The sequence below is a fragment of the Poromitra crassiceps genome (genome assembly GCF_964638095.1).
Source record: "Poromitra crassiceps genome assembly, chromosome: 6".
In the NCBI taxonomy this organism is placed as follows: Eukaryota; Metazoa; Chordata; class Actinopteri; order Beryciformes; family Melamphaidae; genus Poromitra; species Poromitra crassiceps.
The window spans coordinates 52,848,271-52,872,776 of record NC_139627.1 but is presented as its reverse complement, the minus strand read 5'-3'; the positions used below and the strand labels follow the sequence as shown (position 1 = coordinate 52,872,776).

Sequence of the window (24,506 nt, the reverse complement as noted above, 5' to 3'; positions counted from 1 at the left end):
ATCATGAGTAGGGCTGGGCGATATAGTTAAAAACAGGGGTGGACTGGGATCATAATTCAGGCCGGGCATTAGATACCAAGCTGGCCAGGCCGATATGGGCCGATGCGCGTGAAATTTGGGCCGTTTGAAGCCCAATTTGGGCCGTTTGAAGCCAGATTTGGGCCGTTTGAAGTCCAGTTTTACAATAAGATGCACCCACTTTGTGTAATTATTACTTCAGACTAACTAATAAAGTAAACCAGTAGGCGGCGCCTGGCCTGCTGTTCAGTGAGTGGCCTGACTGCAAGCACCAAAAAAAAAATTTTTTTTTTTTTTTTTTCGATTATCGATTCTGGAATAAAAGATCGATCCAAAAAATCGTGACATTAAAAATCGCGATACTTAGGTGAATTGATTTTTTCCCCCACCGCTATTGGCAAGGACCTCACGATACATACGTATCACGATACATGGGTCACGTACAATTGTATCACGATATTGCGATACAATACATATTGCGATATATTGCAATTGTCTACGTAATTTACTGAAAATTAAATTAGCTGTGTACCACCCAGGTAGTGTAATAATAATATGTACATCACTTTATATTGATAACTTAGTGGACAAATTGAGTCAAAAACGACTGAGTGTTGAGTGTGTTACTGAACGCACTGAAATAAAAAGTATTTTCATGGTGTCACTGAACACACGACTGTGCAAAAAATCAATATGGCGATATACAGTACCACGATATTTTTCTGAAATATCGATACACAGTAATGCAGGGGGAAAAAATCACGATATATTGCCATATCGATTCTATTGCACGGCTCTAATGTAATGCTGTCACCTGGTGACTTGCAATAAGCAGAGTGAGAAACCAACATTATCAACCAATCACAAGGAGGGCGAGGGTGACAGCCACAGTGACAGGATCCAAACAAACCTTCCTGTGCCATAATGACGAATTAATGAGGTCACATATAGGTAGTGTATGGACACCACATAATGAATGAGGTCACATACAGGTAGTGTATGGACACCACACATAATGAATGAGGTCACATACAGGTAGTGTATGGACACCACACAGAATGAATGAGGTCACATACAGGTAGTGTATGGACACCACACAGAATGAATGAGGTCACATACAGGTAGTGTATGGACACCACACATAATGAATGAGGTCACATACAGGTAGTGTATGGACATCACAGAATGAATGAGGTCACATACAGGAAGTGTATGAACACCACAGAATGAATGAGGTCACATACAGGAAGTGTATGAACACCACACAGAATGAATGAGGTCACATACAGGAAGTGTATGGACACCACAGAATGAATGAGGTCACATACAGGTAGTGTATGAACACCACACATAATGAATGAGGTCACATACAGGTAGTGTATGAACACCACACAGAATGAATGAGGTCACATACAGGTAGTGTATGGACACCACACAGAATGAATGAGGTCACATACAGGTAGTGTATGGACACCACACAGAATGAATGAGGTCACATACAGGTAGTGTATGGACACCACACATAATGAATGAGGTCACATACAGGTAGTGTATGGACATCACAGAATGAATGAGGTCACATACAGGAAGTGTATGAACACCACAGAATGAATGAGGTCACATACAGGAAGTGTATGAACACCACACAGAATGAATGAGGTCACATACAGGAAGTGTATGGACACCACAGAATGAATGAGGTCACATACAGGTAGTGTATGAACACCACACAGAATGAATGAGGTCACATACAGGTAGTGTATGGACACCACACAGAATGAATGAGGTCACATACAGGTAGTGTATGGACACCACACAGAATGAATGAGGTCACATACAGGTAGTGTATGAACACCACACAGAATGAATGAGGTCACATACAGGAAGTGTATGGACACCACAGAATGAATGAGGTCACATACAGGTAGTGTATGAACACCACACATAATGAATGAGGTCACATACAGGTAGTGTATGAACACCACACAGAATGAATGAGGTCACATACAGGTAGTGTATGGACACCACACAGAATGAATGAGGTCACATACAGGTAGTGTATGGACACCACACAGAATGAATGAGGTCACATACAGGTAGTGTATGGACACCACACATAATGAATGAGGTCACATACAGGTAGTGTATGGACATCACAGAATGAATGAGGTCACATACAGGAAGTGTATGAACACCACAGAATGAATGAGGTCACATACAGGAAGTGTATGAACACCACACAGAATGAATGAGGTCACATACAGGAAGTGTATGGACACCACAGAATGAATGAGGTCACATACAGGTAGTGTATGAACACCACACAGAATGAATGAGGTCACATACAGGTAGTGTATGGACACCACACAGAATGAATGAGGTCACATACAGGTAGTGTATGGACACCACACAGAATGAATGAGGTCACATACAGGAAGTGTATGAACACCACACAGAATGAATGAGGTCACATACAGGTAGTGTATGGACACCACACAGAATGAATGAGGTCACATACAGGTAGTGTATGGACACCACACAGAATGAATGAGGTCACATACAGGTAGTGTATGGACACCACACAGAATGAATGAGGTCACATACAGGTAGTGTATGGACTAGGGATGTCACGATACCAAAATTATGAGTTCGATACCGATACCTGCCTAAGTATCTCGATACCGATACTGAAACGATACCACGGCAAAAAACTAAAACATCAGGAAAAGTATTGGAATAAATAGAGGGGACAAAACATGGAACTTAAAACTTATTTTATTGATTTAACAAGGTAATGCACAGCCATGTAGTCATTTTACTACATGCTGGTAGTACTGCCACCACGTGTGGCGCTGAACATGCTAGAACTTTTATTATCTAGTGTAAAATTAACATAATCTCTCCTGTAAACATATTTTAAAGGAATGTCAACCGTTTAAACTTATAAATAATATAAATAAAATATATTTTCACACAGCTGCTACACTATTATAGCTATTTGTTTTATCCAAAAAAAGTACTCTGTACTTGCAGCTCCTAAGCTTCATTAACATGAAGTGCCTGATTTATGGTTAATCTAGTAATATATATTATTTTCACACATAAATGTAGGCTATTGAAATGTAGGCTTATTATGTGGTGTATTCCCAGCCCCCCCCCCCCCCCCCCCCCATACGTGTAGGCTAGGTGTTTTTTACAATGAATTCGTATATCATTAATAATTGGGATTATTGTAAATATTAGGATAGGTGAGATCAGATGACTGCTTACCATGTAAAAGCTTTAATAACACTGGCATTGAGGACCATAGTGTTATTAAATATTGTACATGGTATGCAGTCATCTGATGTCCCCTCCCCTAAACGTTACATGTCATGACTTTCTCCTTGGCAGAGATCTGTGCTCCAGCACATTGCCTCGTGTTTCACTGTAAACGAGTAGGCTATTGTGACAAGCGAACTTTTTCAGTGAAACAAGTTCGCTTGTCACACAATACTCGTTGGACTTATTTGAGGGCATGTATGTTTATCGTTCACGTTCGCTAACCTGTCGGTCTTTAAACTCTTTGAACAGGTCGGGGTGCCTGTCGGCAAGATGTTTAGCCAGGTTCGATGTGTTTGATCCTTTCGCTTGCGTCACGTTGAAGCACCTTTTACACACTGGTTTGGATGTGTCCACGGGCTTGCCTTCGCTGTCGGCAACGTAAGCAAAATATTTCCATATTTCGCTTCGTGCATCTGCTTTTTCTACAAGCGTTGGTCGGCTTGCAAGACTAGAAGAAGCCGCTGCCATTTTCGCTGCGTCTGTCCTGTGTGTCGGGGTGCTGTAGTGAGGACGACTGTGGCCAGAGAGCGAGCAGAGAGGGAAGAGAGGAAAGTCGACACGCCCCCACATGAAGCAGAGCTTTTTTTCACTTTTCACGAGTCACCATTGGTTCAAGGCAAGGCTGTGTTGCCTTCACGTGAGGTGGGAGACAGGCTCTCAACTGTAATGCCGCTGTGTCTCTCTCCTCCGCTAACAAACACCACGGTCGCACACTGACGCAACCCATGACATTTTTTTAAGTATCGGTACTAAATTAACGTGGTATAGTATCCTTTTTAACGGCAGGGAACCGCGGTACCATACTAATACCGGTATACCGTGCAACCCTAGTATGGACACCACACAGAATGAATGAGGTCACATACAGGTAGTGTATGGGACACCACACATAATGAATGAGGTCACATACAGGTAGTGTATGGACACCACACAGAATGAATGAGGTCACATACAGGTAGTGTATGAACACCACACAGAATGAATGAGGTCACATACAGGTAGTGTATGAACACCACAGAATGAATGAGGTCACATACAGGTAGTGTATGGACACCACAGAATGAATGAGGTCACATACAGGTAGTGTATGAACACCACAGAATGAATGAGGTCACATACAGGTAGTGTATGGACACCACAGAATGAATGAGGTCACATACAGGTAGTGTATGAACACCACAGAATGAATGAGGTCACATACAGGTAGTGTATGAACACCACACAGAATGAATGAGGTCACATACAGGTAGTGTATGGACACCACACAGAATGAATGAGGTCACATACAGGTAGTGTATGGACACCACAGAATGAATGAGGTCACATACAGGTTAGGGGTGTCAAAAATAATCGATTATAAGATGCATCGCGATGCGGACGTTCACGATTCTGCATCGATTCACAAATGTCAAAAATCGTTTTTTTTTTTTTTTTTTTTTTTTTAAATAATCGAATAAAATATAATGGAAGTACATGCAGTTGTTTATTTGGATCATAATACAATGCAATTCCAAATGCACTTTTATTTTAAAAGTAGCCACACAGTGAGAAAAAAGAGAGTGAGAAAAAAGAAATCATGTATTGGGAAAAAAAAGTGATCGATTTAAGATGCATCGAGATGCATCGATAATCGTAATCGAATTGTAGCCCTCTGAATCGTAATCGAATCGAATCGTGAGGCCAGTGAAGATTCACAGCCCTAATACAGGTAGTGCATGAACACCACCACAGCCAGGGAGAAAACGTAGGAATTTGTCAATTATGCTATTCATCAACTCCATTTCAGATCTACTGTGCTTCTCGTATGTTGTTTTGTGATGAGGTGAATTTACACTCACGGCTCTTTATTCCTATACTCCTTCGTTTGTTCTCGGCTCCTTTCCAGTTACTCCACTTCCTTTGATCTCTGTGCACAAATCCACATCAATGAGAATGAAAGTGCCTTCATTCTCTTTGCTCCGTGGTTCCTCTCTGAAAACACGCTGGCTGCTTGCTGTGTGTCAGAGGCCAGGAAACCTTGCACTTCCTGCTTCCGCCGCGCCGTTCCAGGAGGAGATTACAGTGAAGCTGAATAATTAACGAAAACAAGCTGGCAAACATCAAATATTGAAAAGGCAATGTTTATATGCCAACGATTAAGATGGCAAGCGGAGGAGCACTTACTCGTCGAAAAAAGAGAAGAGCTTGTCCGCCAAATGCATCTCCGGGCTCCCTGGAAGTTCACAACACTAAGGAGAGAAGTGTAGGAGTCCTTCCCTGTTTTCAACCATTGTTGTGCTCATAAATACTTCAGTCGAGTAAATTACAAATGAAGGCTGAACACCAACCACAGTGGTGACACATTCCTCCTTGACCTGTCTATACTAGGGATGCACCGATCGATCGGCACGTGACCGGAAATGGCCGATTTTCACGTGATCGGCCTCGATCGGTGATCTGTTCCGGTCACTCTAAATAGCCGATTCTGTGAGCCGATTTTCACATGACGTGCGCGCACCCCAAAGCACCGAGACAGGCACCCAGCCACCACGCCACACACGCCAGCATACCATCCTCGTTGTGGATTTTTTTCACCGTCAGTGAAGTAAACAAAGCTCGCAGTTTGTCACACATGCAAGTCGAAAATAAGCCGTGGAGACAGAGATGCGGCCGAGTCCCGCTCGGCTGGAGTCCAGTCAGAGCGGCTCGCTTCACCTCACTGGCCCCTCTCTCTCTGCTCTCTCCCCGGGAAGCGGTGCTCCAGCAACCCGCCACCACGCACAGCCGGCTTGGCGAGGTGAACGCGAGCATTGTGTCCACCATTCCCCGACCTGCTTTTCCATTCCACATCAGCGCTGGTGCCTCAGCCTGTCAAGTCATGTTGTAACGTGGATACAGGAGAGACTATTTGTTTCGTATTGCAAATAGAACGACATGAGAACGACGGACATAATAATAAAAATGCATCGGACTCACAAGTGTGCAACGTTTTCTGTGCGTGACGATATTTTTTCGGATGGCAGATAAAAATACGCATACCAAACTTCGGACTGTGTGTAAACTCCGCCTGATATTCAGACTGAAGATCGTTACTGTAACTCATAAACTCATTTCCCCTCTACTCAAGAGGACTGGTCTGGAGCCAGTCTATAAACTCCTTGTCCATGGATCATTTTGATGTTCTGTTGCACCTGTTTTCTTTTGGAAAAGTAAATGCATGATAGCTGTGGGATATAGGCTATTGGATTTAATTTAATTTTTGTATTCATTGTATTTGCACAAAAAAGCTCTGTCCAGTAGCCTAACCTGGAACACTTTTATTTTGAGTGTTTGAGTGAGAAGGTCCTACTTCATGCAAATGATAAGAATTGTTTATTTGTTTATTTGGATCCCCATTAGATGTAAGAATTGTTCTATGAATCTTAATTTTTAAACAAAGTTACAAAAACGTTTGTGTAAGCTGTCAATTGTTGTTTTTAGAAAAAAAAATCGGAATCGGCAAAAATCGGTATCGGCAAGTCAGACTTCAAAAATCGGAAATCGGAATCTGCCAAGAAAATGGCAATCGGTGCATCCCTAGTCTATACGGTTGTCAAAAGCATCGATATAGTGTTGATCAGTACCGATATTAAAAATTAGAACCGGATACAATACTCATTTGCAACAGTATCGATAACAGCAGCACTTTCTCTTAATGAGAAATCAAACATACTACTGATTTGTCCCTGCCCATCACTGGTGGTGGTGGGTATCTCTTGCTTCAACAAGCTAAACGAAGTGTTCTGATAGGCTGATGACTAGAGCAGGGGTAATGTGCTGTGTTCTGATAGGCTGATGATGACTAGAGCAGGGGTAATCTGCTGTGTTCTGATAGGCTGATGATGACTAGAGCAGGGGTAATCTGCTGTGTTCTGATAGGCTGATGACTAGAGCAGGGGTAATCTGCTGTGTTTTGATAGGCGGATGACTAGAGCAGGGCAGAGCCGTATAATAGAAGAGTTCCGACTTCTCCATTCACTCCAATGGACCAGTTTTTTTCCAGGAAGTAGAAAGTGGAACTCTTCAGTAAAAAAAGCAGCACTGTCGAGTTGCATCAAAATAGACAGTTTGTGTTGTACTTTGAAAGGGTTTTTCATCCCTTGAAATGAATCAAATTGTACATTATCGGCTTTATTTTAGCATGCAAAAGTAGCGCGAGACCCATTCCTGGCTGTTCATTGGCTAATGATTCTTGCATTTTGGTCCTCCGCTGACGCCACTCTCTCTCTAGAGGGCACTAGAGCAGGGGTAATCTGCTGTGTTCTGATAGGCTGATGACTAGAGCAGGGGTAATGTGCTGTGTTCTGATAGGCTGATGCCTAGAGCAGGGGTAATCTGCTGTGTTCTGATAGGCTGATGACTAGAGCAGGGATAATCTGCTGTGTTCTTCTGATAGGCTGATGACTAGAGCAGGGGTAATCTGCTGTGTTCTGATAGGCTGATGACTAGAGCAGGGGTAATCTGCTGTGTTCTGATAGGCTGATGACTAGAGCAGGGTTAATCTGCTGTGTTCTGATAGGCTGATGACTAGAGCAGGGGTAATCTGCTGTGTTCTTCTGATAGGCTGATGACTAGAGCAGGGGTAATCTGCTGTGTTCTGATAGGCTGATGACTAGAGCAGGGGTAATCTGCTGTGTTCTTCTGATAGGCTGATGACTAGAGCAGGGGTAATCTGCTGTGTTCTCATAGGCTGATGACTAGAGCAGGGGTAATCTGCTGTGTTCTGATAGGCTGATGACTAGAGCAGGGGTAATCTGCTGTGTTCTGATAGGCTGATGACTAGAGCAGGGGTAATCTGCTGTGTTCTGATAGGCTGATGACTAGAGCAGGGGTAATCTGCTGTGTACTGTATCTGCTGGCACTGCCTTCAGATTAGGCCTCACTGGCACTGCCTTGTGCTGTAACTCACAGCTCCCCAGTTCTGAGTTGTGGCCTTGTGTCAGGGGCATGGTGGTGTTGTGTCAGGGGCATGGTGGTGTTGTGTCAGGGGCATGGTGGTGTTGTGTCAGGGGCATGGTGGTGTTGTGTCAGGGGCATGGTGGCATTGTGTCAGGGGCATGGTGGTGTTGTGTCAGGGGCATGGTGGTGTTGTGTCAGGGGCATGGTGGTGTTGTGTCAGGGGCATGGTGGCATTGTGTCAGGGGCATGGTGGTGTTGTGTCAGGGGCATGGTGGCATTGTGTCAGGGGCATGGTGGTGTTGTGTCAGGGGCATGGTGGCATTGTGTCAGGGGCATGGTGGTGTTGTGTCAGGGGCATGGTGGTGTTGTGTCAGGGGCATGGTGGCATTGTGTCAGGGGCATGGTGGTGTTGTGTCAGGGGCATGGAGGTGTTGTGTCAGGGGCATGGTGGTGTTGTGTCAGGGGCATGGTGGCGTTGTGTCAGGGGCATGGTGGTGTTGTGTCAGGGGCATGGTGGCATTGTGTCAGGGGCATGGTGGTGTTGTGTCAGGGGCATGGAGGTGTTGTGTCAGGGGCATGGTGGTGTTGTGTCAGGGGCATGGTGGCATTGTGTCAGGGGCATGGTGGCATTGTGTCAGGGGCATGGTGGTGTTGTGTCAGGGGCATGGTGGTGTTGTGTCAGGAGCATGGTGGTGTTGTGTCAGGGGCATGGTGGCATTGTGTCAGGGGCATGGTGGTGTTGTGTCAGGGGCATGGTGGCGTTGTGTCAGGGGCATGGAGGTGTTGTGTCAGGGGCATGGTTGTGTCAGGGGCATGGTGGTGTTGTGTCAGGGGCATGGAGGTGTTGTGTCAGGGGCATGGTGGTGTTGTGTCAGGGGCATGGTGGCATTGTGTCAGGGGCATGGTTGTGTCAGGGGCATGGTGGCATTGTGTCAGGGGCATGGTGGTGTTGTGTCAGGGGCATGGTGGTGTTGTGTCAGGGGCATGGAGGTGTTGTGTCAGGGGCATGGTGGTGTTGTGTCAGGGGCATGGTGGTGTTGTGTCAGGGGCATGGTGGTGTTGTGTCAGGGGCATGGTGGCATTGTGTCAGGGGCATGGTTGTGTCAGGGGCATGGTGGCATTGTGTCAGGGGCATGGTTGTGTCAGGGGCATGGTGGTGTTGTGTCAGGGGCATGGTGGTGTTGTGTCAGGGGCATGGTGGTGTTGTGTCAGGGGCATGGTGGCATTGTGTCAGGGGCATGGTGGTGTTGTGTCAGGGGCATGGTGGTGTTGTGTCAGGGGCATGGTGGTGTTGTGTCAGGGGCATGGTGGTGTTGTGTCAGGGGCATGGTGGCATTGTGTCAGGGGCATGGTTGTGTCAGGGGCATGGTGGTGTTGTGTCAGGGGCATGGTGGCATTGTGTCAGGGGCATGGTGGCATTGTGTCAGGGGCATGGTGGCATTGTGTCAGGGGCATGGTGGTGTTGTGTCAGGGGCATGGTGGTGTCAGGGGCATGGTGGTGTTGTGTCAGGGGCATGGTGGTGTTGTGTCAGGAGCATGGTGGTGTTGTGTCAGGGGCATGGTGGCATTGTGTCAGGAGCATGGTGGTGTTGTGTCAGGGGCATGGTGGTGTTGTGTCAGGGGCATGGTTGTGTCAGGGGCATGGTGGCATTGTGTCAGGGGCATGGTGGTGTTGTGTCAGGGGCATGGTGGTGTCAGGGGCATGGTGGCGTTGTGTCAGGGGCATGGTGGCATTGTGTCAGGGGCATGGTGGTGTTGTGTCAGGGGCATGGTGGTGTTGTGTCAGGGGCATGGAGGTGTTGTGTCAGGGGCATGGTGGTGTTGTGTCAGGGGCATGGAGGTGTTGTGTCAGGGGCATGGTGGTGTTGTGTCAGGGGCATGGTGGTGTTGTGTCAGGGGCATGGTGGTGTTGTGTCAGGGGCATGGTGGCATTGTGTCAGGGGCATGGTGGTGTTGTGTCAGGGGCATGGTGGTGTTGTGTCAGGGGCATGGTGGTGTTGTGTCAGGGGCATGGTGGTGTTGTGTCAGGGGCATGGTGGCATTGTGTCAGGGGCATGGTGGTGTTGTGTCAGGGGCATGGTGGTGTTGTGTCAGGGGCATGGAGGTGTTGTGTCAGGGGCATGGTGGTGTTGTGTCAGGGGCATGGGCCTGCATGCGAGAGCAGTGCTTGTCCACCTCTGCGTTGACAAATCTTCCAGGCAGATGGACGATTCTCTAAAGAATACTGGTAATTCACTCCACTTGACGGGATTTACCGGAATACCAGGGGCTTTGCATATTCTCCACTTCTCCCCGTCACTTTGATGCTATCAACGCATCATATGGCCTTTCAGAGTGAACAATAGCTGTGGGATTCGGCCAGGAAGCCATTGTGGCCGCCCTGCGCAGAACTTCTTCATGCTCTCCCACAGGAGACGTATGGTAAATCATGGAGATAAACAAGTGAAGGATACACGCACACATATTTTTTGAAGCGTTGTGCGCGCCTGTGGAAAATATCATCTCATTGCTACGGTCAGATCCCACCATAACTCAAAATACAGCTTAGTTGTTCCTCCAATATTTCCAAACAGTACGCTACCATTACAGAGTCATTGTGCATGTATTACATGCTGTCAGTCATTGCATCAAAGGTTCGGCCAATCAGCTTCTTGGAAAAAATGTTGAAAAATGTCTCTTCAATCCTTGAAGGCAGTCTAATCTGTACAAGACTGTGTGACAGACGCTTCAATTGTCTGAGCTGTTCTGAGCTTGGAATTAATTTGACTTTGAAAGATTACACTGACCTTGCTGACTTAAAGGAACACTTTGACGATTTTCAACCAGGTTTGTATTATTACAATATAGCCTATTATGCAAATGAACAATGTTGATCTTCCCTCCATGTTGCCTGGCTGCACCGAGAGCTCTCCATTCATTTGGGCCTCCAGCTAGGGGAGTCAAAAAGAATCGATTATAAGATACATCGCGATGCAGACGCGCACGATTCTGCATCGATTCACAAATGCCAAAAATTGATTATTATTATTTTATTTTTTATTTTTATTTTTTTATAATCAAATAAAATATAATGGAAGTAGGGATGCACGATATATCGGCAATCATATCGGTATCGGCCGATGTTAGTCATTTTTTAACATATCGGTATCGGTCCGATGTTGCAATGTTAATATCGGTTATCGGTATCAGCCAAATTCTTCACATTGAGATGAAATAATGCAGTAAATCTATGATTTAATGGGCTTTTACAAATGTTTTTGAAATAAAGAAATGCATTACTTTTTCAAATTCAGTGTTTACATGTGTTTTTCAGTATGTACAAAATGTTATTATAATAGAAATGTGTTTTTATACAGATCATATCGACATCGGTAAATATCGGTTATCGGCCATAACAGCAATGTTAATATCGGTTATCGGCATCGGCCAAAATTTTCATATCGGTGCATCCCTAAATGGAAGTACATGCAGTTGTTTATTTGGATCATAATACAATGCAATTCCAAATGCACTTTTATTTTAAAAGTAGCCACACAAAAGAAAGTGAGAAAAAAGAAATCATGTATTGGGGGAAAAAAGTGATGCATCGATTTAAAGATGCATCGAGATGCATCGATAATCGTAATCGAATCGAATCGTAGCCCTCTGAATCGTAATCGAATCATGAGGCCAGTGAAGATTCACAGCCATACCTCCAGCTGATACAAAATGCCTCACCCGCACCCGGCGGCTTCTGCTCTCAATGAGGATGGACCGTTCACATTTGAACCAATACCGGTACTGGTTCCGGGACCTGGAATTCGGTACCAATACCCAACGGTACCTTTTTTCAGTACTTTCTCTCTCCATAATTACAAACATGTAATTTTAATTGTAAAAAAAAAAAAAATGTAAAAAAAAAAAAAGTCCAAACATCAATTTCAACTTTGTTATTTATTTAGAACATTTTACACACCGATCTAATTTGGTGGGTCAGTACTACTCTGTACCCTTATGAGTACCGATTTCGGTCTCCAGCCCTACCCTCCTTCCGACTTGTCCGTGGATGTGGCCATACGAAGATGACTAAATACTATCTGTAGTTCCAACAACAGCCATGAGCCGGGGAGCTCTCAGTGCAGGCAACATGGAGTAGTTAGCTCATTTGCATCCTACCTACATTGTAATGATACAGAGCTGGTTGAAAATGGGCAGTCTTCCTGTAATGAAAGTAGTAGCCAAATATGAACACAAATACAGCATTGAGGGAGACCTTTGCAGCGCTCTCGTCTCTTTTAGTAAATGCAAAATCAGGGTGGGAATTGGCCTCCGTTGCCCCTCCCTCTGGCCGTGATGCCCTGAGATCCCTAAGGCCACCTTGGCAGTGCCCTGCTACCAGCCTGCTACTGTCAGCTGCTTTAAAAGCATCAGTGGTCTCAGTTTAATGTAGCTGCTCTGTGCAAAGGATGTGTGATTGGCTCATTTTTACAAACATTTCAGAAAAATCACTCTTCACGATGTCATTAGATCAATGGTCTTTCTTTGTGCCCTGGCATATGGCCTTGTGCCCTAAACAAATTGTGACACCGAAGACCAAATGGCCACGCCCCTAAAACGCAGAAATTCCCACCCTGTGTAAAATGCTGTATTGTGTTTTCTGCTGTCATTAAACAAAATGTTTAATAGGCAAATTGAGTCAATTCAAAATTCATGAATTCAAAGTCTTGTCCTTTTAGTGTTATGAATAGAGTTAGCCTTTCTATAGATAGTGTATAGAAACTTAACGGAGTAGCAGCTTTTCTACTTGTACCAAGATGTCAAAGAAACATCGAATTGGCTCTGGCTTATTGTTTGTTTATATTTGTCTTGTATATTTGAGAGGCGGACCATATACGGTGTCGATGATTTGATTTGACAATTCTGTCGACTGGCTTTGGCATTGGTCAATCATGGCGTGTTCCACCCCCAAATCGAGTGGGATTCAGCGTGTTGTCGTGCTACGCCAGTGGGATCCGCGGAGCACCAGGCAGCCACCTGCTTCGTGCGGAGCGAGCGGACAATCCGATGCATGGGTGCTGCCCGCCCGCCTGGAATCTCCAAGGGGCGACCCCTAACAAGCGCGCCCTCAAGCGTGCGCCATTATCGCTATTTCTGTAAATACGATATTCCTGGAATGCGCGTTTTAACGAGCGAGTTACATTTCTTTGCATTCTTAGAGATTATAGTTTTTGTTTTTTGTTCATGTTTCATACAATTGGCCAAGTTAGTAGTTAGTTTATGGGATAGGAATTCTGCCAGATGACAGGCACTAGGAGCCATTTTCTACTTCCTTTGGAAAAGAAAAATATCCTGAAATGAAGATTTGATTGACAGCTGCATGTCGTGATATGATTGGTTGAAATGGGGTAGAAATTTGATAGTACTAGGTGACGTCAGCAAACTATACATTACTGTTATCAATGAAATCTTGAAAAATGAACTTTTGATGTGAAAAAGTGTGAAAAGCTAAAGAAATTAGATTTTTGTGATTTTTTTTGCATACATTATTAACTAGGTGCACTGCATACCCAGGTATTTGAACTAAAAGAAAAGAAAAGTCATTCTTGGGTTCAGCTCGACTTTAATTTAGGCTCAAAACACAAGGTTATTTTTTACAGACAGATTCTGCTTGAAACATAACCTCTAGCCCGACGAAAAACAATATATAAGACTGCCACTATGAAGCCTTCATAAGTGAACAGCAGGTAAGACAGTCACGTTTCATGTTTGTCTACAGACGAAAAGCAAAATGGAAGAGTCTCTCTCGACTCCAGTCGAGTCCACGGAACTGAATCGAAAAATGAGCCAGAAAGTCGTTCAAAAGGCCACATTGTACTGAGACTGGTCGTGGTATTCACCACTTCACCACTGTTTTCCACTAGTGTGCCACTAAGAACTGAGTATTATATGTCAAGCTTTATCACTGACCCCGGACTGAACACTGTCATTCAGCGTATGATGTAGAGCAGGGACTGAACACTGTCATTCAGGTGCCGTTACAGCGTATGATGTAGAGCAGTTCACTTCTCAACGTGGGGTCCACTCCAGGGACCACCAGGGGGTCCTTGAGGTGGTCCCAGGAGGTCCCCAGCAAAGTGCTCAAGTGTGTTTAAAATTCATTATTTCATTCACAAGAAGTTAGCACGATTAGAGAACGTACAAGTATGGCTATATTGGTCGTAGGCTCACTGTTCTTCTCCCTACCTACAATTCAAAATAAATTACAATAGAGATAGGCATGGAATTATGGAATCTGGAGAAAATCAAATGAGCAAAAAATATTCTCAGATCTGGGTCAGAGGGAGATCTCATCAAATGGGGGTCAGAGCCCCAATGTGGAGTAGATGAGAGGTGGAGAATGACTGTTCCAGAGGAAGGCGTGGATGCTTCGGTCCGAGGCAATCACTCTGAGTGCACTGTTTTTCATTAGGGTGGTGTGTGTGTGTGTGTGTGTGTGTGTGTGTGTGTGGGGGGGGGGGGTCATGATCGACTGTGCCACTTGTTGCATTCTAATTGCTGTGTGTGTGTGTGTGTGTGTGTGTGTGTGTGTGTGTGTGTGTGTGTGTGTGTGTGTGTGTGTGTTCTCTCACTGTATGTACTCATAATGGTTTTGGATAAAAGCCTTCACCAGACTGTGTGTGAGTGTGTCAGGAAGTGTGTGTGTGTGGGGGGGGGGGGGGGTGTGTTTTTGGAAAGGGTGTGTACTGTGTAGTGTACCATTACAAGCAAATCATCACCACCAAGCTCCAGCTCCATCATCATCATCATCATCTTCACCATCATCAGCAGCAGCAGCAGCACCACAACTAGAGCCCGACCGATACTGGATTTTTTTTTAGGCCGATGCCGATAGCGATATCAGGGAGTAAAACATTTCTGATATCGATATATCGGCCGATATTCTTATATTATATATACGGTACACATTATATTACACTTTTCTTTTTGCAATGATCCATCAAATATCAAACAGTTGACAAAGATGACTTGACATGACTTGAAATATGTAATGTAGGCAAGGTATTTTACAGCTTATCAATCAACTTTGTCCAAAATGACATCAATGCAATGAAACCGTAAACTTCAGTGGGAATTTAATCATTATAAATAACTAGAAATTAGGCCTGCACGATATGAGGAAAATCTGCGATGTGCGATAACATTGTTCGATATAGCGATGACGATACGACTTGCGATAAATAAACAAATATTAAAGTATGCATATTAGCTATACAGTTCCTATGTCTTTCTGCTTTAATAATGCTAACATAGACCCCAAACATAGCCTATGCCCACTGAATAAAGAAATGAAATACACACTGACTCTAGCTGAAACTACACACAGCGTGTTTGGGCTTTGGCAGAGGGGCGGAGCGCACTGTTGCAAGGGAAAGGTGTACGCTGGATTTACAACACAAGACAAAATGATCAGATGCTGAGTGGGAATGCATGACGCATGTAAATAAAAACACTTTTGTTATTCATTGCGTTTCAGGCAGTCTTTGCCATGTGTTTATTGTTGTTCATCGCATGTTCATATTGCGATGACGATGAATTGTGCAGCCCTACTAGAAATACAAAAACACAAATATGAAATACAACTTGAGTTCAGAAAAAGGATCAAATATGACACAACATGCTGTCTATAACTTAAAAAATACAAAAAAAAAAAAAACTGCAATATCGGCCAACATATCGGCCGATACCGATATATCGGTTATCGGCCGATAATATCGGTGGACCGTTATATCGGTCGGGCTCTGACCACAACCTCATCCCACTGAGCTATAAACAATAGGGCCTATAATATAGTCTACAAAACGATTTAGCAAATTAAGAATCTGAACAATTAGCCACCTATCTATACTCGAATATATTTGAGTGAATCATAGATTTTTTGGGGTTAAAACAGATGGAGATCATATTAGGTGCTTTCGGACGGCAGGAACCTTTTCATAGTTCTAGGAACAGTTGGAGTACCTACTTCAGGGTAGGTACTTTCCCAGCACAAGAGGAACCTTTAGTTGTTTTCGACACATACTGTAAGTGGGTGTACCTTTATTGCTTGAACTTCTAGAATTGCCCCGAAACGGTAATCATCACTAACGTAGACTTGCTTCTTTTTTTTTGTGTGTGCATGCTAACGTTAGCTAGCTAATTGTTAGCCAAAGTAGTATCAATCCTCTGTGAATTCTCACTTGCTGTGCTGTGAAGCTAGTAGCAGTTAGCACGCTGGGTTCACTTCATAGTTCCTGCATGTTGGTTCCTATTGCAAACAGAAAAAAAGCCCTTGAAGGTACTGTATATGTAGTTCTCGGGGAACCTCCCCAGCAGGCAGTTCCTCTCAGGAAGTAGCCAGAACTGTTTGGTCCGAAAGCGCCTAATAACTGATGGTCATATTCAGTAGCGTCGTGCAAGGTAAATTTAGCACTGTGTAGGAAAATGACTCAAACAGATCCTTCAACAAATCAAATGAAAAAAGAGAATCTGATTCCTCACACTGACCAAGAACCATGGCTGGCATATCTGGCTATATCACTGAAATCCCACCCAGACAGAGCTCCATTTTCACACGCATGTTCAGCATTGAAATAGCCTACCAGAGCTGCTTATGATTATAATAATCTTCCAAATAATCAGAAATAATAATAGTAACAATCCTCCAAATATGCAGTTTATCAGAAATGAATTCTTAAAGACCAAATATGGAAGATTACCACTAAAACTCACTAAAATATCCCTATAATGATCTCATGTTTTGTTGCGGTCAGTAGTAACATTATATACCATGGCTGAGCAATTCGAGGCCCCCAGGCCAAACTTTGCCCACGCTCAAAAATCAGGGCCGTACCGTCTTTCAGAGGCTGTGGCGGGCTCATTTTTAAAGCTAGCTTGATGATACTTTTACCATATGAAACTAGAAGACCTATTTTAGTTTTAGAATGTAGATTGTCCATAAAATTATATAATTGAATGTCATTTTTGTAAAATCAACATTTATTTTTGGCCCACGGCCATCCATCCAGATTTATTTTTGGCCCTTCATAGGAAATAATTTGGGCACCTCTGTTATAATATATACTTTTTTTTATATAACCTTTGTGATATCAGTACTCCTACAACAAGCCTATTGATGTGATGATTACTGTTGATTACTGTTGGCTATTAGAAATATTTCCCTTGCTCTGTAGAGTATCATCAAAGCAATCTATGGCCTAACTCAATCGGCTAATTGGGTTGATTAATTTAATGAATTCGTTCATTGGGTTGGGTTTCATATGTGTCGCTGTTATGAGCAATAATATGAATGTGCCTACCGTGAGTGTGTGGAATGGGCTTGGAGCTATTTTAAGGCTTCAGACTTCAGACTTGGGCAAGCGACAGGGGAAATATATGACGGCACAAGCTGCTGATTTACAGCTCGGTCTGCTCCTTTTTATCGCTTTGGCCCCGAAGAAGGAAAACAAGTTGGCGTACAAGAAACACTTATTTCTATTTCAAGGTAACCCTAAATGAAAACAACCGGGATGTGAAATAATAGGCTAGCGAGAAAATAAATGGTGTGATTTCTCTCATTGCGCCCTTCTTTACAGGATCTGGAGATTAAAAGTGACTGTGAAGACTGAGAAATATACATGGCACTAAAACAGTTGACCAGCACCCTTTTTACTTCCTCGGCAGCCAAACCCCCAAGGCCACCTCAAACTCTGCATCCTGGTTCTCAAAGTGGGGTCCGGGGACCCCCAGGGGTCATTGAGGGGGGTTCCAGGGGGTCTCCAGCAAAAAGGTGAATCATTTATTTTCACTATAATTCCATAAGTAACGCAATGACAGGATGTAGGCTACACGACTATTTTGGTCATGGGTTTCATACACTTTATGTAGGATAAAACATGGCGAAAATCGTATCAGATGGAGGACCCAGGAATAAAAATCTTATCAAATGGGGGGGGGGGGGGGGGTCCCCTGGTCTAATTAGTGTCAGTTGGGGTCCTTGATGTGAAAAGGGGGGAGAACCACTGACCTACACAGTCTAGCTATACAGTAAATATAAAGCAAATCGATCTGTAGGTATGCGGATTGTCATAAACTTTGTTTTCATTTGCTCTCCGCAACCTGTGTCGGACCACACACACACACACACACACACACACACACACGCACACTGACTGGCACACACGCGCGCATACACGCACACACCTAAACACACATACCTAAACACACACACACACACACACACACACACACACACACACACACACACACACACACACACACACACACACACACACACACACACACACACAATGCTTTTACTTGCACAACAACAGATGCACATCTGGATAAAGCAGTGTGAGCGTGTGGGACCGGGGGGGGGGGACATGCCGATGCCGACTCACCGGAGCAGTTCCAGCCGGTGGGCGTCTGGCAGTCGCTGAGGGAGGACGGGAAGGCGCGCAGCTGCTCCACAGGTAAAGTGGCGAGAAACGAGACGAGCGTGACCCAGACCCAGCCTCCCACCGTCCGGCTCCACTGGCGCAGGCGTCGGGGCTCCTGCTGGAGCGGCACCACGGAGGAAAGACCCATAATAATCTCACTGGCCCCGACGACGGCACAGCAGCAGCAGCGGCGGGGGGGAAGAGACGGAGACGCGCCTGGACAACTCCTCCTCCTCCTCCGGTCCCGGCGGCAGGTTCAGCGGGGCGCCTACACACCGCAGGCAGCAGGACATTTTCCGAGCGAGACTGTGCGCCCCATCAAAGCGCACCCCGTGTAGACCGACCCGACCGACTGGGTTCCGCCCGATCCAGCTGCTGCTGCTGCTGCAAGATGAAGACGCAGGACTCGAGCTGGCTGGGGAGCGAGAGAGAGGAGGGTGTGTTTGTGGGATGGAGGAGTCGGGTGGAAAAGTTAGCCAGGTAGCGGAGGGAGGGCGGGCGGGCGGGCAGGCAAGTAGAGGCGGAGTGGAGGAGGGGGATGCTCGAGGTGATGAGGAGAGGAAAAAGAAAGATGAAGGGGTAGGCTAATAAAGCTGTAGAAGTGACCGCGTGTTTTAGTATCCCACCACGGCAGGCGTTGGAGACGACGACGACGACGACGACGACGACGACTGTGTCATAGCAATTATATATCCACCGGATGCAATGGGCAGCTCTCCTGAGCGGAGCGGAGCGGTCCTCCCGTTGGTTGACTGGCTGTTGTGTGCGGCGCGTTCAGAGGCGCAGTGAGTTGAGTGTCGTTGCGCTCCCGCGGTCCTCTCTCTCTCTCTCTCTCTCTCTCTCTGTCTCTCTCTCTCTCTCTCTCTCTCCTCTCTCTCTCTCTCTCTCTCTCTCTCTCTCTCTCTCTCTCTCTCTCCCTCTCTCTCTCTCTCCCTCTCCCTCTCTCTGTCTCTCTCTCTCGCTCTCTCTCTCTCTCTCCTCTCCCTCTCTCTCCTTCCCTCTCGCTCTCTCTCCTTCTCCCTCTTTCTCTCTCGCTCTATCTCTCTCTCTCTCTAGCAGCTGGTTTCTAGCTTGGTTATGATCACGTGGAGTGTGATGCGAAATAACGGGAGGAGGGAGGGAGGACGCGAGGGGAGGGGAGGGGGTCCACTCCTCAGGAGGTAGAGCAAGAGAGGAGAGGGGGAGAGAATTGTGTAGCCTACTAAAAATAATAACATAATAATAATCAATCAGGACTCAGGGGGCACATTTATCACACACAGGAGAAATCACAAAATAATCACAGACTAAAAAAAACTATGCAAATACAGAATTTAAATAGGCCTACCTACCAACAGTGGTGGGACTGGGAATGGCCAGGTTTTACCCCCCGAGGTAGGCTATAGGGTATTATTATTTCTGTTCAAATCGAGAGCTGAATGCTTGACTGTTCTTTATTATTGATTATGGACTCATTAGCATAACACTACGCTGAAAAATCTGTTAGGTTACGATTGCTGAGATCTACGACAGTGCTGATTATTTCCCCTTGTTCATGACACACGTGATGACACATTGATATTGACACTGCTTTTTATATGCTGATGTATTTATACTATATTTTCATTATCAATCATAAATAAAAAATATTCATCTGATCATTTTCACATAAATCACCTCAATGTTTTCTATTTGCACTCCAGGGAGTATCAAACAGTTGTTTGTTCATTTTAAGAATGGCGTTTACCTGTTTTTGCAAATGAACTCTTCAATGTTCTCCTGGTATTCTCGTCTGCTCCTTTCATGCCGCCCCCTCTCCACTGCTCTGCTCTCCACTGCTCTGCTCTCCACTGCTCTCCACTGCTCTGCTCTCCACTGCTCTGCTCTGCTCTCCACTGCTCTGCTCTCCACTGCTCTGCTCTGCTCTCCTCTGCTCTGCTCTCCACTGCTCTGCTCTGCACTGCTCTGCACTGCTCTGCTCTGCTCTCCACTGCTTTGCTCTCCACTGCTCTCCACTGCTTTGCTCTCCACTGCTCTCCACTGCTCTGCTCTCCACTGCTTTGCTCTCCACTGCTCTCCACTGCTCTGCTCTGCACTGCTCTGCTCTGCTCTCCACTGCTCTCCACTGCTCTGCTCTGCACTGCTCTGCTCTGCTCTCCACTGCTCTCCACTGCTCTGCTCTCCACTGCTCTGCTCTGCTCTCCACTGCTCTGCTCTGCTCTCCACTGCTCTGCTCTGCTCTCCACTGCTCTGCTCTCCACTGCTCTGCTCTGCTCTCCACTGCTCTGCTCTGCTCTCCTCTGCACTGCTCTGCTCTCCACTGCTTTGCTCTCCACTGCTCTGCTCTGCTCTCCACTGCTCTGCTCTCCACTGCTTTGCTCTCCACTGCTCTGCTCTGCTCTCCACTGCTCTGCTCTCCACTGCTCTGCTCTCCACTGCTCTGCTCTGCTCTACTGCTCTGCTCTCTGCTGCTCTGCTCTCCACTGCTCTGCTCTCCACTGCTCTGCTCTCCACTGCTCTGCTCTCCACTGCTTTGCTCTCCACTGCTCTGCTCTCCACTGCTCTACTCTGCTCTGCTCTCCACTGCGCTGCTCTGCTCTCCACTGCTCTGCTCTCCACTGCTTTGCTCTCCACTGCTCTGCTCTCCACTGCTTTGCTCTCCACTGCTCTGCTCTGCTCTGCTCTCCACTGCATCGTAAGAGATTTTTTGAAGGGGAACCTGGGGAGGAATGCCGTTCCCCCTCTCGTCCACACCATTCCCTCTCAACGTTTACTCTGGGAACTCCATTCCCACACGTCCCCCCCCCCCCCATTTCCATCACTGCCTATACCAATTCCATGTGAGATAATAAACTCATCTATGTTAGGCTACATTAGGGAAAAAAATCAGAAATCCACTCCGACTCTCGCTTTCAACAGGGTAAGATAAATAGGATAAATCTGCCCCAGAGTTACCTAACTTACCTTTTGACCCGAGTTACCCCCTGACTTTGCCTACTTTTATAGTTTCGCTCGCCCCACTGCAAGATGTACAAGTTGCCACTTTGTGCATCTTTCCTCTGGTACCCACAGAGACAAAGATCACAACAATTCCACTGCATTTCTCATTACAGTCTGAGAAGACGCTTTGTAGAGCTTCAAAAAGCACCTGAAGTCTTTCGCTTTCAATGTAACAATGAAAAATTGTTTCTGGCAAGAAAGGAAGGAGAGAGCGAGGCAGAGAGAGAGAGAGAGAGAGTGTGTGTGTGTGAGAGAGAGCGAGAGAGAGAGCTAGCTTGTGTCGGCTGGACCAAGCTACAGGGAGAGAGGATGCACTGCTTTTGTAATTGGCCATTTAAAAAGGCTGCAGGAATCGATTCGTCGGGCCCGGCCCGGGATAATTGCTGGGCTTTTGAAACGGCACTGACGGTATAGCCGGGTCTTTGCCTCGGGCGGGGGCCGTCCGAAAGAGACCTCAATATTGTTCCTATATTTTTGGGACAGAACCTAGCGCTGTCACGCGGGGCCACGGACGCGGCCGGGTCGCAGACTGTAATTGACACGCTTTTGGGCCATGAAAGCACCTAGAATGTCTAGCGCCTCAGGAAGCTAAGGAGGTCAAGTCGAACACGGGTTTTCATAAACTCGCCCCTCTCTGAACGAAAGGAAATGAGAAGCCATGCGTGCACGGGAGAGCCCAGACAAAGACGCTGCTGTTGAGGCCGCGCGCTGCTAAATGTGGTGTCAAAACTCCGCCAAATATCTGGGACCTCGTGACAGCGAGGAAGCAAAGCTGCAGTTTCCTGCAAACAAGGAAACCTTTTTAGCTGCTCAGATAGTTGAGAGGAGCTCATTATATGGGGAGAATCATCATTTGTCCGGGCAAATGGATATCATGATGACACATTAGCTTTTATCTGTTGCTGCTAGACACAACTTGTCACAAGGGAAGCGCACACACACACACACACACACACACACACACACACACACACACACACACACACACACACAGTAGGCTACACATCAGAGCTCTTCTGTCTCATCACACTGTGGACAAAATAGTTGCAGTATCTGAAACCATTTCAAATGTCTTTGAGTAGTGTGACTATTGGATGGATCATTCTCTGAGATAATGTAGGCGACAGCGATTCGCCCGTGTTCCCACTTCAGAATGAAGAAGGTCTGAAGGTCGTTTGTGAGCGAAACGTCAAAACAATAAATCTACTGGGAGAACTCTACAAGCGGTGTGCGGACATACTTCTTTTATTGATTACTGATTGTTTGTCCTGCACCTGCTCATCAAGTGGATGTGCATGCTTTACTCTTTATCCCCACTCACCTAGTCCCGTCGGCTGACGGGACTAGTAACCTCCTTGTATCAGGATACTGAGCTGATGGGACTAGTAGCCTTGTTGTATCAGGATACTGAGCTGATGGGACTATTAGCCTTGTTGTATCAGGATACTGAGCTGATGGGACTAGTGGTTGTATCAGGATACTGAGCTGATGGGACTAGTGGTTGTATCAGGATACTGAGCTGATGGGACTAGTGGTTGTATCAGGATACTGGGCTGATGGGACTAGTGGTTGTATCAGGATACTGAGCTGATGAGACTAGTGGTTGTATCAGGATACTGAGCTGATGGGACTAGTAGCCTCGTTGTATCAGGATACTGAGCTGATGGGACTAGTAGCCTCGTTGTATCAGGATACTGAGCTGATGGGACTAGTGGCCTCGTTGTATCAGGATACTGGGCTGATGGGACTAGTGGTTGTATCAGGATACTGAGCTGATGAGACTAGTGGTTGTATCAGGATACTGAGCTGATGGGACTATTAGCCTCGCATCAGCATACTGGGCTGATGGGACTAGTGGTTGTATCAGGATACTGAGCTGATGGGACTATTAGCCTCGTATCAGCATACTGGGCTGATGAGACTAGTGGTTGTATCAGGATACTGAGCTGATGGGACTAGTAGCCTCGTATCAGGATACTGAGCTGATGAGACTAGTAACCTCCTTGTATCAGGATACTGAGCTGATGGGACTAGTAACCTCCTTGTATCAGGATACTGAGCTGATGGGACTATTAGCCTTGTTGTATCAGGATACTGAGCTGATGGGACTAGTGGTTGTATCAGGATACTGAGCTGATGGGACTAGTAGCCTCGTTGTATCAGGATACTGAGCTGATGGGACTAGTAGCCTCGTTGTATCAGGATACTGAGCTGATGGGACTAGTGGCCTCGTTGTATCAGGATACTGGGCTGATGGGACTAGTGGTTGTATCAGGATACTGAGCTGATGAGACTAGTGGTTGTATCAGGATACTGAGCTGATGGGACTATTAGCCTCGCATCAGCATACTGGGCTGATGGGACTAGTGGTTGTATCAGGATACTGAGCTGATGGGACTATTAGCCTCGTATCAGCATACTGGGCTGATGAGACTAGTGGTTGTATCAGGATACTGAGCTGATGGGACTAGTAGCCTCGTATCAGGATACTGAGCTGATGAGACTAGTAACCTCCTTGTATCAGGATACTGAGCTGATGGGACTAGTAACCTCCTTGTATCAGGATACTGAGCTGATGGGACTATTAGCCTTGTTGTATCAGGATACTGAGCTGATGGGACTAGTAGCCTTGTTGTATCAGGATACTGAGCTGATGGGACTAGTAGCCTTGTTGTATCAGGATACTGAGCTGATGGGACTAGTAACCTCGTTGTATCAGGATACTGAGCTGATGGGACTAGTAGCCTTGTTGTATCAGGATACTGAGCTGATGGGACTAGTGGTTGTATCAGGATACTGAGCTGATGGGAC

General features: G+C 45.8%; 1 protein-coding gene across 1 annotated transcript in view; it reads right to left on the bottom strand.

Moving 5' to 3' along the window:
* Positions 1–18,864, bottom strand: part of LOC310777972 (uncharacterized protein) — a gene marked incomplete at both ends in the record, with an annotated part of 213,144 nt that extends 194,280 nt beyond the window's left edge. The window contains one exon of the mRNA XM_083638303.1: positions 18,678–18,864. Coding sequence (XP_083494429.1) covers positions 18,678–18,864 — 187 coding nt within the window. The remainder of the gene's footprint in view (positions 1–18,677) is intronic.
* Between the last annotated feature and the right edge of the window lie 5,642 nt (positions 18,865–24,506).